At 38.9% G+C, this 13,801-nt stretch overlaps 1 protein-coding gene and 1 pseudogene across 1 annotated transcript; both read left to right on the top strand.

The window, feature by feature from the left end:
* LOC131336221 (glucan endo-1,3-beta-glucosidase-like) overlaps nucleotides 1–10,724 on the top strand; it is a 34,004-nt pseudogene extending 23,280 nt beyond the window's left edge.
* On the top strand, nucleotides 7,688–10,724 carry LOC131336015 (glucan endo-1,3-beta-glucosidase-like). Its single transcript, XM_058371654.1, has 3 exons — nucleotides 7,688–7,843; nucleotides 9,356–9,750; nucleotides 9,911–10,724. Exons 1-3 carry the CDS (start codon nucleotides 7,750–7,752, stop codon nucleotides 10,478–10,480), a joined length of 1,059 nt encoding a protein of 352 aa, XP_058227637.1. The 5' UTR covers nucleotides 7,688–7,749; the 3' UTR covers nucleotides 10,481–10,724.
* Nucleotides 10,725–13,801: the final 3,077 nt, after the last annotated feature.

The following is a 13,801-nucleotide window of genomic DNA, read 5'->3' as shown; positions in this document are numbered from 1 at the left end:
GATCCTTCAAGACCTTTGCAAACTGAGGGATTGCTTCAATGGCTTCCATCAAAGAGATAGGAAATTGAACTTTCTTAAATAACTCAAGCATTTGAAAGTTCACATTGACCTTAAACTTCGCCACCAAGCGATTTGGATATGGAGCAACAGGTGGCGAAGGAGTCGTGGGGGCTGCAGGGGCAGGCACCACCACTTCAGGTGACTCTGACTCTTTCTCTTCCTCAGGAACACTTCCTAAGTCTGGGATGACTGCTGGTGCAGCTACCGGCACCGGGGGTGGAACCAGTTTCTGCTTTGGAGGTAAGTCCTTGTCGATCACCTTCCCACTTCTGAGAGTGGTGATCGTCTCAGCCTCTTCCAGACTGAGATTCGAATTACTTGGGCAAAAAGAATCGCCCACATAATAAGTACCATCGACATTGACTAAAGGTTGAGAAGGAAATTTTCCCTTCTCCTGTTGGACTTGTCCAACTGCCGCCGTCAACTGGGTCAATTGGGTCCTAATGTCACCAATTGCCTGCTTGGTTTGCTCAGTAAAGCTAATTTGAGAATGCATGAGAGCCTTCATCATCTCATCAGTCTGCTTATCCCGCGAGGGATGGTGAATACCAGGGGGCGGTCCAAAAGATGAAGGACCGAGCCCCTGCTACTGCTGAGGCGGGTAATGGAACTGGGTCATTTGGCCTTGAGGAGGCCGAAACTAATGGACTTGTTGCTGAGGTGGTGCTTGAGGTTGCATCGGGACTTTTTGATCTCTCCAACCCAGAAGTGGGTTTTGGGCCCACCCTGGATTATAGGTATTTGAGTACGGGTCCCAACACTAATTAAGCGCGTTTACCTCAGCCCGATTTCTATGGTAGGAGTCCTTAACAATGGGAAATGCGAGGCAAGCAGTGACTAAATGCCCCGGGCACTCACACAAAGCGCACACCTCATCCACTCTCATCTCATTCACCTGCTGGACTTGCGTAAGCTTCAAGTCCTCTAACTGTTTAGACATTTTGTCTAGCAGGGACTGGACACTATGCTCATGCACGCTCATAGGAAAGATACCAGACCCACTGGGTCCCTGTGCAGCCATGGCCCTATCACCAAGGTCGGAAGGTTCCCAACTTCGGTGTTTCTCGGCCAACTCGTCAAGGAAGTTCCACACATTATTCAGAGGCTTGTCTAGAAAATCCTCCTCCTTACAGAGGTACTCAATTTGTTGGACCGTAGCAACATTCAAGCCCAAATAGAAAAATGACACCAACTGGTATTTCGCGGACCCATGATGCGGCAAGGACAATAGCAAGTCCTTGAACCTCTCCCAGCACCTTAAAAATAACTCGCCCTCTTTCTGTTTATACGATTGGACTTGGCAAGTCAGGTACTTCGATTTACTTTTCGAGAAATATTTCTTATAAAATAAATCTCGGACAGCAGCTCACGTCCTGAGAGACTGTGGCTTCTGCATCCGTAGCCACTTATCCGCATTGTCCTTGAGCGAGGCTGGGAATAGCTTAAGACAAGCATTCTCCCACTGAGGAGTGGTGGCAAGAGTGCACATCAACCCCTTGAAATAACGGACATGCTCATACGGATCCTCATTCTCCTTCCCATAAAATAGGGGAAGGGCATTATGGGTACCAGGTTTTATGGTGAAAGCATTACGTGCTTTCACCGTCTCGATCGGCAGAACTATTGAACCGAGAGGAGTGGTCCTCTCAGGATGCATGTGATCACGCATCGACATCGGTGGCTTGATTATTAATTCAACCAAAAGGTTGCCGATGTCAAACGAATTACCGCTAAAAGATTCTTCCTCCACGGTTACTCTCGGAACTCTCTCAATAGCTACGAGGCGCTTGGTATTGTCTCGATAGTACTTAAGCTTTAGAGGTGATTGCTTTCCTACAATGGAGGATTGCTTACCTCTACCTATGTTGTCTCGAAACAACTATAGAAACTAAAAATAAAATAAAATAAAAATACTACCCGAATTCTTAACACACTTTACCGTCCCCGGCAACGGTGCCAAAAATGCTTAACGGTTTGCTAGTCCTAAATTAATGGGTTGCCCCAAGCCTAGGGCGGAGACCGATGTAGCACAATATCCGGTAAGACCGGAGTCGAATCCACAAAGACGGTGATGTGTGCTGATTAAAAACTCGGGTTGTTACTAATTTAACGGGCTCTTAGGTAGCCATCCCTTGTTGATTGGTTGAGATTAAAAGAACTTACGAAACAATTGAACTTTTCAGATAATTAAAAGGAGGTATGGTCGTAGGGTTCATAGCACTTGGAACTAGTCCGAATTAACCTGCTCTGTTTGGAGTTCTTAAAAATGTTTAATTTTAGATTGAAAAAGATACCCTACAATGATACGAGACCCTATGGTCGCCGTATACCCATACGCAGCGAAGAATGAGTTTTGGACCCTCATTTTCCCGTTCCCATGGACTCTGACGATGCCCGGATTCGTCCGCTGGAAGTATTTTTCAATCTAAAATCATTTTTTTTCATTGTTTGATAAAAGGAGCAGTACCTGAACTAGCCACAGTGTGCGTATCACCCCGCGACCCTACCTATACGACTACTCACTAATCATTGCGCAAGAAATGAAAGAAACCCTAATTTGAAACATGCTTCCGAATACGAAATAAACAGAAGAAATAAATTAAACAAATTCCCACGAACAACTTTAATGAAGGACTACGGGTTGCTCTGTAAGAAAAATAATGTAAGAAAAAGCTGCTATGTAATGTTCGAACCCTAAAAACAAAGTTTGGGGAGGTATTTATATTAATCCGCAAAGTCAGAAATTAAAACAAGGCACGAAACAAATTTCCCACGCTAATGCCTTCGGTAGCCTTACAGCCCAGAGCTGTAGGGCTACGGGTTGCTCTGTTCCAGGCGCTGCGCGATCTATAGGGCTATGCTTCTAAGCTGTAGCCCTACCACCTACTTTAGTGATAATTTTGTGCTTGCATGTACTTTTTGGCACCCGACACCTCCATCACGTCACCCGACGCCTCACGCCTCCGTCACGACTTCCCATGGCGACGTCCGACACGGCCTCAAGGCTGCGCAATCCAAACTTGGCGCAAGAACCACATTATTTCTTGCGAAACTAACAAAGACACAAAAATAAGACAAAGAACGGCATCAAGTAGAAAATGGAATAAACCGCGCCTCTAACGCGCTAATATGCCCTACTTAGGCGCTTATATCTACAATATCACGCGCCTATCATTAACACTAAGGGACTAAATGGCTAAGTTACATTAAATTCTCTCAATTCAATTAATTTCTTAATCAATTCAAGAAAAGTGATTTGTTTGTAAAATCTCTAACTAAATTAAACAAAACAAATGAAAGCGGTGGAAAACTAAGGAAGAGAAATCTGGGATTTCGAATCCACCACCAGTCACAAACCAAGTTGTGTATAAACTTGGGCGAGTGACTGGTAAAGTCATTAAACTTAGGCATTTTGAGAAAAATGACTGAAAGTGGCAATTATGATTATTACTAGGGCTTGTAATTCCTATCAATAATCGCAAAGGAGATTATTGCGAGTCATTAATCGGCATAGACTATCTTAGGCTTTGCACGAATTGTCTAATAGGAATGACTAGTCTCTCCTAGCATAATCTATCTCAATCACCCCGAATCACAAACTAAGAAAACCATTGCATGACTATATTTGAAATCTAGAATACAAACACAAGATAGATAAAAAATATGAACCCAATTTAGATAATGAAAAGAATCCTTACCAAGGAATCAAGATTTGAATAAAAGCCTAGAGATTATGGAATTAAGAACACTAAGAACAATATTACTTGAATGTCTACACCTATAGATCGGTTCAGCCACTCATGATGGGATGACTCTTCAAATCTTCTCCCAAGCAAACTAGGAAACTCCAAACCAAAAGGGAAATTTGGAAGGAGTAATACACAGAATATATGAAACTGCTTTTGGACCCATTTTGATCTAGTAAACATCAAAATTGGTGAATTGTTATTTCGCGTAAACCTGTAGTCCTTTATGCCAACTTTGCAACCCAATTTGAAATGTCTCAATCGGATATTTCATTAAGTTCGAGTGTTTATAGGAAATCTTTTTAAACAACTTTTGAAGTCGTTAGATCATTTCTTGTTCAAAAGCATATAATTAATCAAAGTCATGAACAAACTTGATTAAAAAAAAAAGGTCATGGGCAAACAAATTATATGGCCCAACTTTCGAGATGACGCCAAAATTCCGCTACGACATCAATTGCCAATGGAAGTGCAGATCCAAAACAAAGAAAAACCATGTGGGATACATCTCTGGGTTTTGTAGTCACGTACAACTAATAGTTTGTTCGTACTATTAATTTGGTGGCCAAAAAATGGTAACATTTTAAAGGTGTGGAAATCATGGGTGGAAAGCCTTCGCGGCAATGTACTACTCCTAGTACTATACTTGGTCCAGTGAAAGAATATGCCACAAGTTTTTGTGGGTCGCTCTTTGTCTGGCTGATTGGTCTCAATTGAGAGAGGGAGAGAGAGAGATTTGGACTAGTTCCCCACATCTACCTTCTTCTAGAATTGATGGTTTACATTAATCTTGGTAGTACGTATTGCCAAGACCTTTCTAAATTCTAATAGACATGCGCATAAAACTGCAGTCAAGTCCGCCACGGATTGTGGGCAATGATGAGAGAGAAATAAATATACCACATAGAAAGTCACGAATGAGAAAATCTTTTTAACGGAGAATTCTGTAAACAATTGTTTAAGGAGGTGAATCGCAACCGTCCAAAAGTCCGATATCCGTTGGAGCTGATTTTTTACAGGACCTCATAAAATAATATTCAAAAATTTATTGATATTTTTCTATATTTTTGTAGGATCCGAAATGAACTCAAATGCATTTTTCCTTATATGATTCTCTGGAAATCTTTCTTGCGATTAGAATTTTCACATTTATTTTAAAGGTGTGGAAGTCAAGGGTGGAAAGCCAAAGTCTCGTAGTAATGTAGTACACCTAGCTAGTACTATGCTTAGTCTTGTGAAAGAATATGCCACAAGTTTTTGTGGGTCGCTCTTAATTTGTCTGGCTGATTGGTCTCGCTGATTGGTCTCAGTTGAGAGAGAGAGAGAGATTTGGACTAGTTCCCCACATCTACCTTCATCTAGAATTGATGGTTTACATTAATCTTGATAGTACTGTCAAGACCTTTCTAAATTCTAATAGACATTGCGCATAAAACTGCAGTCAAATCTGCCACGGATTGTAGACCATGCGTGTACTCTCATACATTTGACAAGAGTGTCAAGCTTCACTAACTTAATATAATAATGTTGGCTTTTGCCGAGCAAACAAAAAAATCAGTAGACAGAGATAAAGACCCAAAAAAAAAATTACATTTGAATCGCTAGGCAGATTTTGTTTCCTACTATCCCTTGAAGCTGGATGACTTCGGGGCATATGCCAGCAATAAAATACGAGAGGAAATTGCTCTTATACGTACCTTTTTAGGCGCTCCTTGAATCGTTTTGAAATTTCTGTATTGTAGCATTTTTAGTACGAGATATTACTACGTACATCTAGAAACTAAGTTCATATGAGCAACTTGAAATCGAGAAGTTTTTCTTCTTTTTTTATTTCATATCCAGATCACCATAAATGTCAGTGGTCTGACGGCCACTTATGCATGTGAGAAAATGAAGCCTTTTTTTTTTTTTTTTTGGTAAACTAGAAAATGAAGCTTTAATTGCTATCAAAGAATTTTTTTTCTCCGACGAATCAGAGAAGCTATCAAAGAATTGAATGGTATTCCTTCTTTCCAGAATATATAATACATTGACCTTGCAAAGTTGTTAACCTTTTAGAAGGCTAAAACCCTTTTTCACAATCAGACAGCATTTAGCTTTTTACATGAAGTAGGTGGAGAGAACATCTTTTGCCCCAAAAAAAAAAGATAAAGAGAACAGATTTGATGGGTTCTAAATTTTCCGATCAACGGTTGCATCTATGCTGTTATCCCATGTTTAGTTCCCGAAATGACTATCGAGATTAATAGTTCTAGAATTAACTTTGTCTCTATATGTGGGGTATTATATAATCCCAAGAGGAGGGAAACTCCTTTTAACAAGATATGAAAAATGACCAAAATACCCTCAAATGTTCCCTAAGCAGTAAAAGTCTGGAAAATTTAGAAAAATACCCTCTCTTCTGGAGGTACCCCATGTCTTAAACATATGTGGTGGAATTAGCATGACTCTAATACCATGGAGAAATTTTGAACCCAACCCAAAAGATAAGCTATTGGAATCAAGTTATTAGCTAGGTAAGAAGATTTTGGTCTTCGAGATCCTGCTAATTAACCACAAAGGTCGGCAGGTGTGTTGTTCCCAAAAAACGACACTAATTTTTCTGTAGAATCCTTTTGTCTTCGGTCTCAAGTTATGTTCTTCCGAAGGGGTATTGTCGAAAGATGTTTTTACGATGCTCTCACTCTTATTCTTGTGGATGCAAAAACACATTTTTTGTGGCCTATTAATTTGGCCTAATAAAAAAGCCAGGATTATTTTTTTCTCTCTTCAAATTTTTTCATACACTTATTAGATTCCTTCTGTATGGACAAATCAATAAATCACGAAAAACAATTAACTCAAAACTAACAAATGTGAAAGAAAAAAATTTGAGTACAGACAAATCAATAAGTGCTAGCGGTACAGTTATGGACCACGTCCATCGTCTCAAAGTCTGGACCTGACTAGACTAGGAACAAAATGGGTTTAATTGGAGTCTTGTTTGGTGTCAAATGAAGACTTCTCTTATGTCCTAGGAAATTAAACAACTATTAATGGAGACAAAGAAATTTGAAGAAAACTACAAGCAAATGGGCCACCCTATAATGGTGGCAAACTAGGACATGGAACTAAACTCTGCCGTAAAAAATAGGGGGGGGGGGGGGGAAAACCCTATTGATCTGTACGCGTGTGCGTGAGAAATTACAATGTCGAAATTTTAGTCGTTCACGATTGGTCGATGAATTGAGCGTAAGCTAGCAGGCACGGAGTTATTAAAAAAACTTGACATTAATGTTATAGTGCATAGCCTTGTATCCTACACACGGCACCAATCGAAACTGTATTTACCTTTTGTGTAGGTTATTTTCATGGATTACCGAAACGGGACAGTGGCATGTTCATGGGAGATGAGCATGTATGTGATTTGTCTGAAAGGAATGGCCTCTGCTCAACTACATCCTTTGTAAGCACAAAAATTTGGACGGATAAATGAATAGATCCCCAGTACAACGAATTTTTTAAATATTACTACAAGTTATACGACCTGAGCAGTGACTTGTTCAAACTTAGTTTGGAAAGCTTCAAGAGCTTCAAAAAATGATCAAGCTTTGTTTCGATAATGAAACAAACGAAATCTTTTAACCAGAGCTTTCAACGAGATAGCAAACACGAAGTTATAAAGTAGCTAGCTTGGTTTGTCTATCAAACCCGAGTTAATTAGCATAGTATTACTCTCTTTTCTGTAAGAGTAATCCCAGCTGGGACTAATTCAAATCCTAATAGTAATAGTTTCAAAATCGAACCGAGGAAAAGTAAACTATGGAGTACTTGACTGGGTGGGGGAAGAAGAGTTTGCTTAATTTTTCGCCTCTCTTCTACTCTATAAAAGGGAGGTGACATTATATTGGCTTTTACATAACTACTTCCATACCAAGCTTTGTTTGTTTCCTCTTCGATCTAAATGGCTGTTTTTCATGCAACTATGTTCTACAAACCTCCTTTTCTCCTTTCTCTTTTCCTACTCGTCCTATTTCTTCCTAATCTCCACATAACAGGTCTCTCTCTCTCTCTCTCTCTCTCTCTCTCTCTCTCTCTCTCTCTCTCTCTCTCTCGCAGGGGTGTGTGCTCATTTAAAAAAAAAAAGACATGCATATATAAATATATATTCGTTCGTACATTCTAAATGGGTGTTTCACAATAGTCTTATGTATATAAAATTTGGCGGTTTAGGAATAAAATTTGAAAAAAAAAAAAAACATTTTCTTTCTAATCATATCAAGATTGCTAAATATTGATATTTTTATTATTGATTGAATTGCTCTTAAACTTTTGATCCGCTAACATAATTCAAGCAATTGATTAGTTTTGGTATTTTATGTTATTAATTTCTTAGTAAATAAGTTCGCTTTTATATTACTGTTACCACAAATGTTTTTATTATCCTTTTGACATTGCTTATTATAATTCTTTTTTTTTTTTTTTGGTTAAAGTGTGCGGTGAAACCATAAATCAATGTTAGCGGTGGCAAAATAAATTTGATTTCTGGTTCCACCACTAGGGTCAAGTGACTGTACTTGCCATAATATATGTTACGTGGCTTCGCCATCCTTGATAATAATGACCGATGTACCTATTTTAATTTCTTGGATGCATGATACTAAGTTTTATGGTTACCAAAATTTCGTATATTATGTGATATGGTCACATAGATGACCTAATTATATCAACACTAATTAGGTCGTTCTAACTTCTAAATTTGGGGCACAAATGTGATGACCATGTTCAGCATTAATTGATCAAAGACTCTTCAGATTTTTTTTTGTGCGTAGCCAAAACAATGTCTGGGCCACACCAAAGATGGAGCCAGGAGGGACTAGTGGCGGTGGTCGCCACCACAACGATTTCAAAGAAAGTTTTCAACACCACAACAATTTCAAAGAATGCTATTAGTATATCAAAAAAAAATTCGCCAATTATATATAGAGCCGCCGCCACTAAATTTTTTTATTATTTTTATAAAAAAATGATTTAGTTATCTACTTTCTTTTGTAGTAAAGGAGGCCCAAAAAATAGTTCAAAACCAAATTCAATGAGCAAAGTGAAAATATTATGAAACATGCATGAGGCCCAAATTAACTCAGTGAAATCAAAATAATAGAAGAGTGCTTTTTTGTTTTTGTTTTTCTAAAGTGAAAAGCAGAGAGCTGAAAAGGTACAATACTTTTTTGTAATACTAATACGTTCAATACTTTTAGTACGTACTCTTTTTGGAATTCATTTATCTTTTTCTTTTTTGGTTCAAACATTTGCATGAAGAGCCCAATCTTGAATGTATTCATTTTGGGCCTTAAAAATATTGAATTTGATCTTGATTTACGTATCATTGTGTGATTTCTTCGGTTTATACACAAAGCAACACTCGGTATACAGATTTATGTGCAGAGATCAATAAACAACATGTACAATATGCATGTATCCGGATTTGTGCACCTAAATTTGCTGGAAATAGATTTTTCCCAAGTGTTTAACCCTCCACATATTGGCTAAGTGAACTCGAATTCATGCAGATGCACAAGTAGGAGTGTGCAACGGAAGACAAGGCAACAATCTACCGCCCAGTCAAGAAGTAGTCCAACTCTACAACTCCAATGGCATTCGAAGGATGAGAATCTACGATCCGAACCCACAAGATCTCCAAGCCCTCCGGGGATCCGGCATCGAGCTCATACTTGATGTCCCTAACGACAAACTCGAGAGTCTTGCTAACGATGTTGCCGCTGCATCAAAGTGGGTCCAAGACAACGTCCTGAACTATAACCCAGACGTCAAATTCCGGATCATAGCCGTTGGGAATGAGGTCAATCCCAACAACGATGCGGCTCGCTTTGTTCCGTTTGTGCTCCCTGCCATGTCGAAGATCTACGATGCAATTGCTTCTGCTGGCTTGAAGGACCAAATCAAGGTTCTTTACTTGATATAACCTTTTGAGTACCATGCTACAGACACATATTCAGACACGGATCCAAACAAAAATGCATGTGTTCAAAACCGTTCGATGATTTTTGTGATCCTTAATTTGTATGTATGACTCTAACCTATTCATTATTTAAAATTCCCAACAGGTTTCCACTGCAACATACTCGGCGCTCGTAAGCAACGCGTTCCCCCCTTCTCAGGGCTCTTTCGATGGCGCCTCGGGGACATTCATGGGACCGATCATCAACTTCCTAAAGAACACCAACAACCCGGTGCTCTTCAACATATACCCCTACTTCGCCCGCATCGGTGATCCCCAAAACGTGCCTCTACCGTATGCCCTTTTTACAGCAACAGGAGGCTTCCCACAAGACGGTCAGAATCAATATAGAAACCTTTTCGATGCCTTGTTGGACGCCGCCTACTCTGCTGTAGAGAAGGCAGGCGGACCCAACGTGGAAATCGTGGTGTCAGAGAGCGGATGGCCGTCTGAAGGCGGCAATGATGCTTCGGTGGAGAATGCAAGGACTTATTATAGTAACCTTATCAATCATGTGAAAGGAGGGAGTGGGAGTCCAAAGAGGCCTGGGAAGGCTATTGAGACTTATTTGTTTGCCATGTTTGATGAGAATCGAAAGCCTGGAGACGAGAGTGAGAAGCATTTTGGGCTCTTCTCACCCACCAAACAGCCCAAATACCAACTTTCTTTCAACTAAAGATATGTAGTTGTGAGTTTTATGCGTTATGAAGAAATGAGAAAGAATAATGTCAAGGAAAGGCCCCTACTTGTATTTAATTAATAAATAATGAAACCTAGGCTTCTATGGGCCTACCAAGGAAAAGAGAGAGAGAGAGAGAGAGAGAGAGAGAGAGAGAGAGTTAACACTCAATGCCATATATGTACTTTCTTGTGAAGATATCAAGTATTACTTTCTAATATAAGAAACCTTTCTTTTACTATTCACACTCCTTTTATTTGTCACTCCATGCATATGAGAGGAAGAGCTCATTTAACAGTACAGTGGACTGAGAAGAGTTGTATCGTCTAAATTATCCTTCAATGGAATGTCATCTTGTCAGCATTGTGGCTTTAGTGTGAATTATATATAAAAATTAAAATATAATTTTGATTATAATGCTTTATGATTGAAATTCCCTTTTTGCTACCCAACCAATTAAAGCACAAAAAAAAATAGGAATTATAGAACAAATGATGAACACTGGATATACGTGCAAAATCCTAAACGGGAAAAAACCACGGAAATGAATCAAGCACTATAAAATTCATTGTGTAGTTACAAGCAATCTTACACTACGATTTGAATCCTCACAATCGCTCTAAAACCTGCTTGTCAAACCCTCGTTCACCTCACCCAGTGCTTGATTGCCACCGCCTTGAATCCTCAAGTCTTCAGAATATTCTTCCAGAAATCCACCGGAACCAACTCTGCATATATTGGGATGAAGTTATGAATATCTCTTGGAGTTAGATTGAAGCTTAATCATTCCATGATTGAATGGATACTCCAAGATGCAAAGCTATAGCCATTGTGTGCCTTTTCTCTTTCAAAACGTGTGTTTAGTGGGTGCGCTCTTTTTCTATATAAAGAACGTTTTGGGGGTAGGGATGCTAATCGAGTCAAACAAGCCAAACACAACATTGTTTAGGCTTAGCTTGACTCCTTGTTACCATTGTTCAAGCTTGGCTTGAGCTTGAGAACTTTTTGAGACTAATTGTTCAAGATTGGCTTGCGTTTGAAGTTTTGTGCTCGTGAAAAGCTTGGCTTGGCTTGTAAAATATGCAAACCAATCTCGAGTTTCAGAGTATGAGCTTAGGCTCATAAAGCTTCGAGCTTTTAGGAAGAACAATTATCTAGAAAAAGCAAGTTACATACTGTTTAAATGGAAGAAGGGAAGATGAAGTATGTTACCACTTAATTACTTCGATCTCTAATCTTTGCCAAGAAAACCCTAGCTAGAAGAATATGATAGCCCTATATCCTTAAATCCTAGCTAGAGTATGTTAAATCCTTTGATTTGCTACGTGCAAGAATTATATACGATTTAATATAGTCCTAAATTTTCATATCTCACCCAGGAGGTTTCCTTTTTGATGCAATAGTACTATATAAAATTTGTGAAATATCTATATTGAATGTAACTCATATATCATATTTTGGAATATTTATTAACGTACCCCTATATGTTCATTATTTACAGAATGACCCATTTGTTCACGAGCCTATCGAGCCAAACACCCCTATGCTCAAGTTTGGCTTGAATTTATAAATAAACGACAAAACGTGATTGAACTTGACTTATATTTTTTATAAACAAGTTTGAACAAGTCAAAATTCGAGCCAAGCTCGAGCCGAGTTCGAGCTGGTTGGTTTGTTTAGCAGCCCTGTTTGGGAGCTGTTCAATATAAAGCTCTCAGCCCCATTGTAATGACTAAAATTGTTCAATTTTTATAGATCTCGAAGCTAGGGAACATCGACTATTTTAATAACTATATATAGATCATATATCGCTTGATATATTCTTGTAACACATTGTTTAGCAATTTTCCGCCTCACAAGTGTGAGCGAAAATCCTCAAGGCATGAGGTGTATGAGCACAGATGTGCCAAGACTTGTCGCGTCTAATGTCGAAAGGCCAATAGCCTTTAATCAAACTTCTAATTAGGACGAGTGCATGTGATCTAAAAGGTGAGATCACAAAGTGGTTCGTGGTTTTTCACAACAAAATGAACTTGGTAATTTCCTAACCATGTAGGAAAGAAGAAGAAATAACAAATGTAATAGAAAAACTAATTCAACTCCATTAATCGTTAACAAAATAATGAAAGGCCCCCGAGAGAGAGAGAGAGAGCATGCAAAATTTGACATGTTAGTTACCATGTGGCTGGTTTTCACGTTTTGTGGCTAGTTATGGGCCGGGCCACTCCCTCTCAAGTCTAGGCCGGTCTAAGGTTGAACATGATTTAATTTGGAGTCTTGTTTGGTGTCAAATAAAGACTTCTATTTTGTCATAGGAAAACAATTAATGCAGACAAAGAAATTTAAAAGAATGCCACCGATTGTGGCAAACTAAGACACGGAACTAAGCTCTGCCCTATAAAAATAGGGGAAAATCCTATTATTAACACGTTGCCCTTCAAGAAAATAACATATATACTACTATGGAAAAACTACAATTAAAGATTTGATCATCTGAAATTAGTCGAGATGCGCTCTAGAGTTATCAAAAACGTATTGAGGTTAATGTTATAAGAGTCCTACACTTGGCACAAGTCCTTTATGCGCTACAAATTTTGACACTAAAAATAATAATTCTGACCTTATGATCGCCCCGATCAAAATAGAATTTTCCTTTGTGTTAGTAAAGACGTGTGCGCAAACAATTGTTGCAGATTAACCGGACAAATTTTAGTTTTTTCATGGATTACCGAAACTAGACCGTGGTATGTTCGTCGGAGACAAGCATGTGATTTGCGTAAAATGATTGGCCTTTGCTCAACTACATCATCATTCGTAAACAACAACAAAAAAATAAAAAAATTGCTTAATTTGCCTGTATAAAAGGGAGGTGACATTATAGTATAATATTGCTTTTACATCATGACTTGCATACAACTTTTGAACTAGAGATTAGATACTTCTAGTCCTAGCTTTGCTAGTTGATCCTTTTTCTCTTCTAAATGGCTGTTTTTCATGCAACAATATTGTTCTACAACCCTTTCCTCGTTTCTCTGTTGCTTCTTGTGCTATTTCTTCCTAATCTTCACATGACAGCAGCTCTCTCTCTCTCTCTCTCTCTCTCTCTCTCTCTCTAATTTGGTATCCTTGGGGTCAAGCAGCAACCGAGGTATAGAAGGTCTAATGGGAGACTGTATCCCGGACCCGAGGACCCTGTACTGTAAGGGTGCACTACAAGGGTATAGTGCAACATCTCACCCGGCCCATTCATCTCAATACTCAAAATTCATTGTACTATTACTCTGTCCTGTTTTAGGTGTCCATTTAAAATTCAACTTT

The sequence above is a fragment of the Rhododendron vialii genome, chromosome 1a (assembly GCF_030253575.1).
Source record: "Rhododendron vialii isolate Sample 1 chromosome 1a, ASM3025357v1".
Lineage (NCBI taxonomy): Eukaryota > Viridiplantae > Streptophyta > Magnoliopsida > Ericales > Ericaceae > Rhododendron > Rhododendron vialii.
Note: the sequence above shows the minus strand (reverse complement) of the source record. Positions and strands in the feature narration are given on the sequence as shown.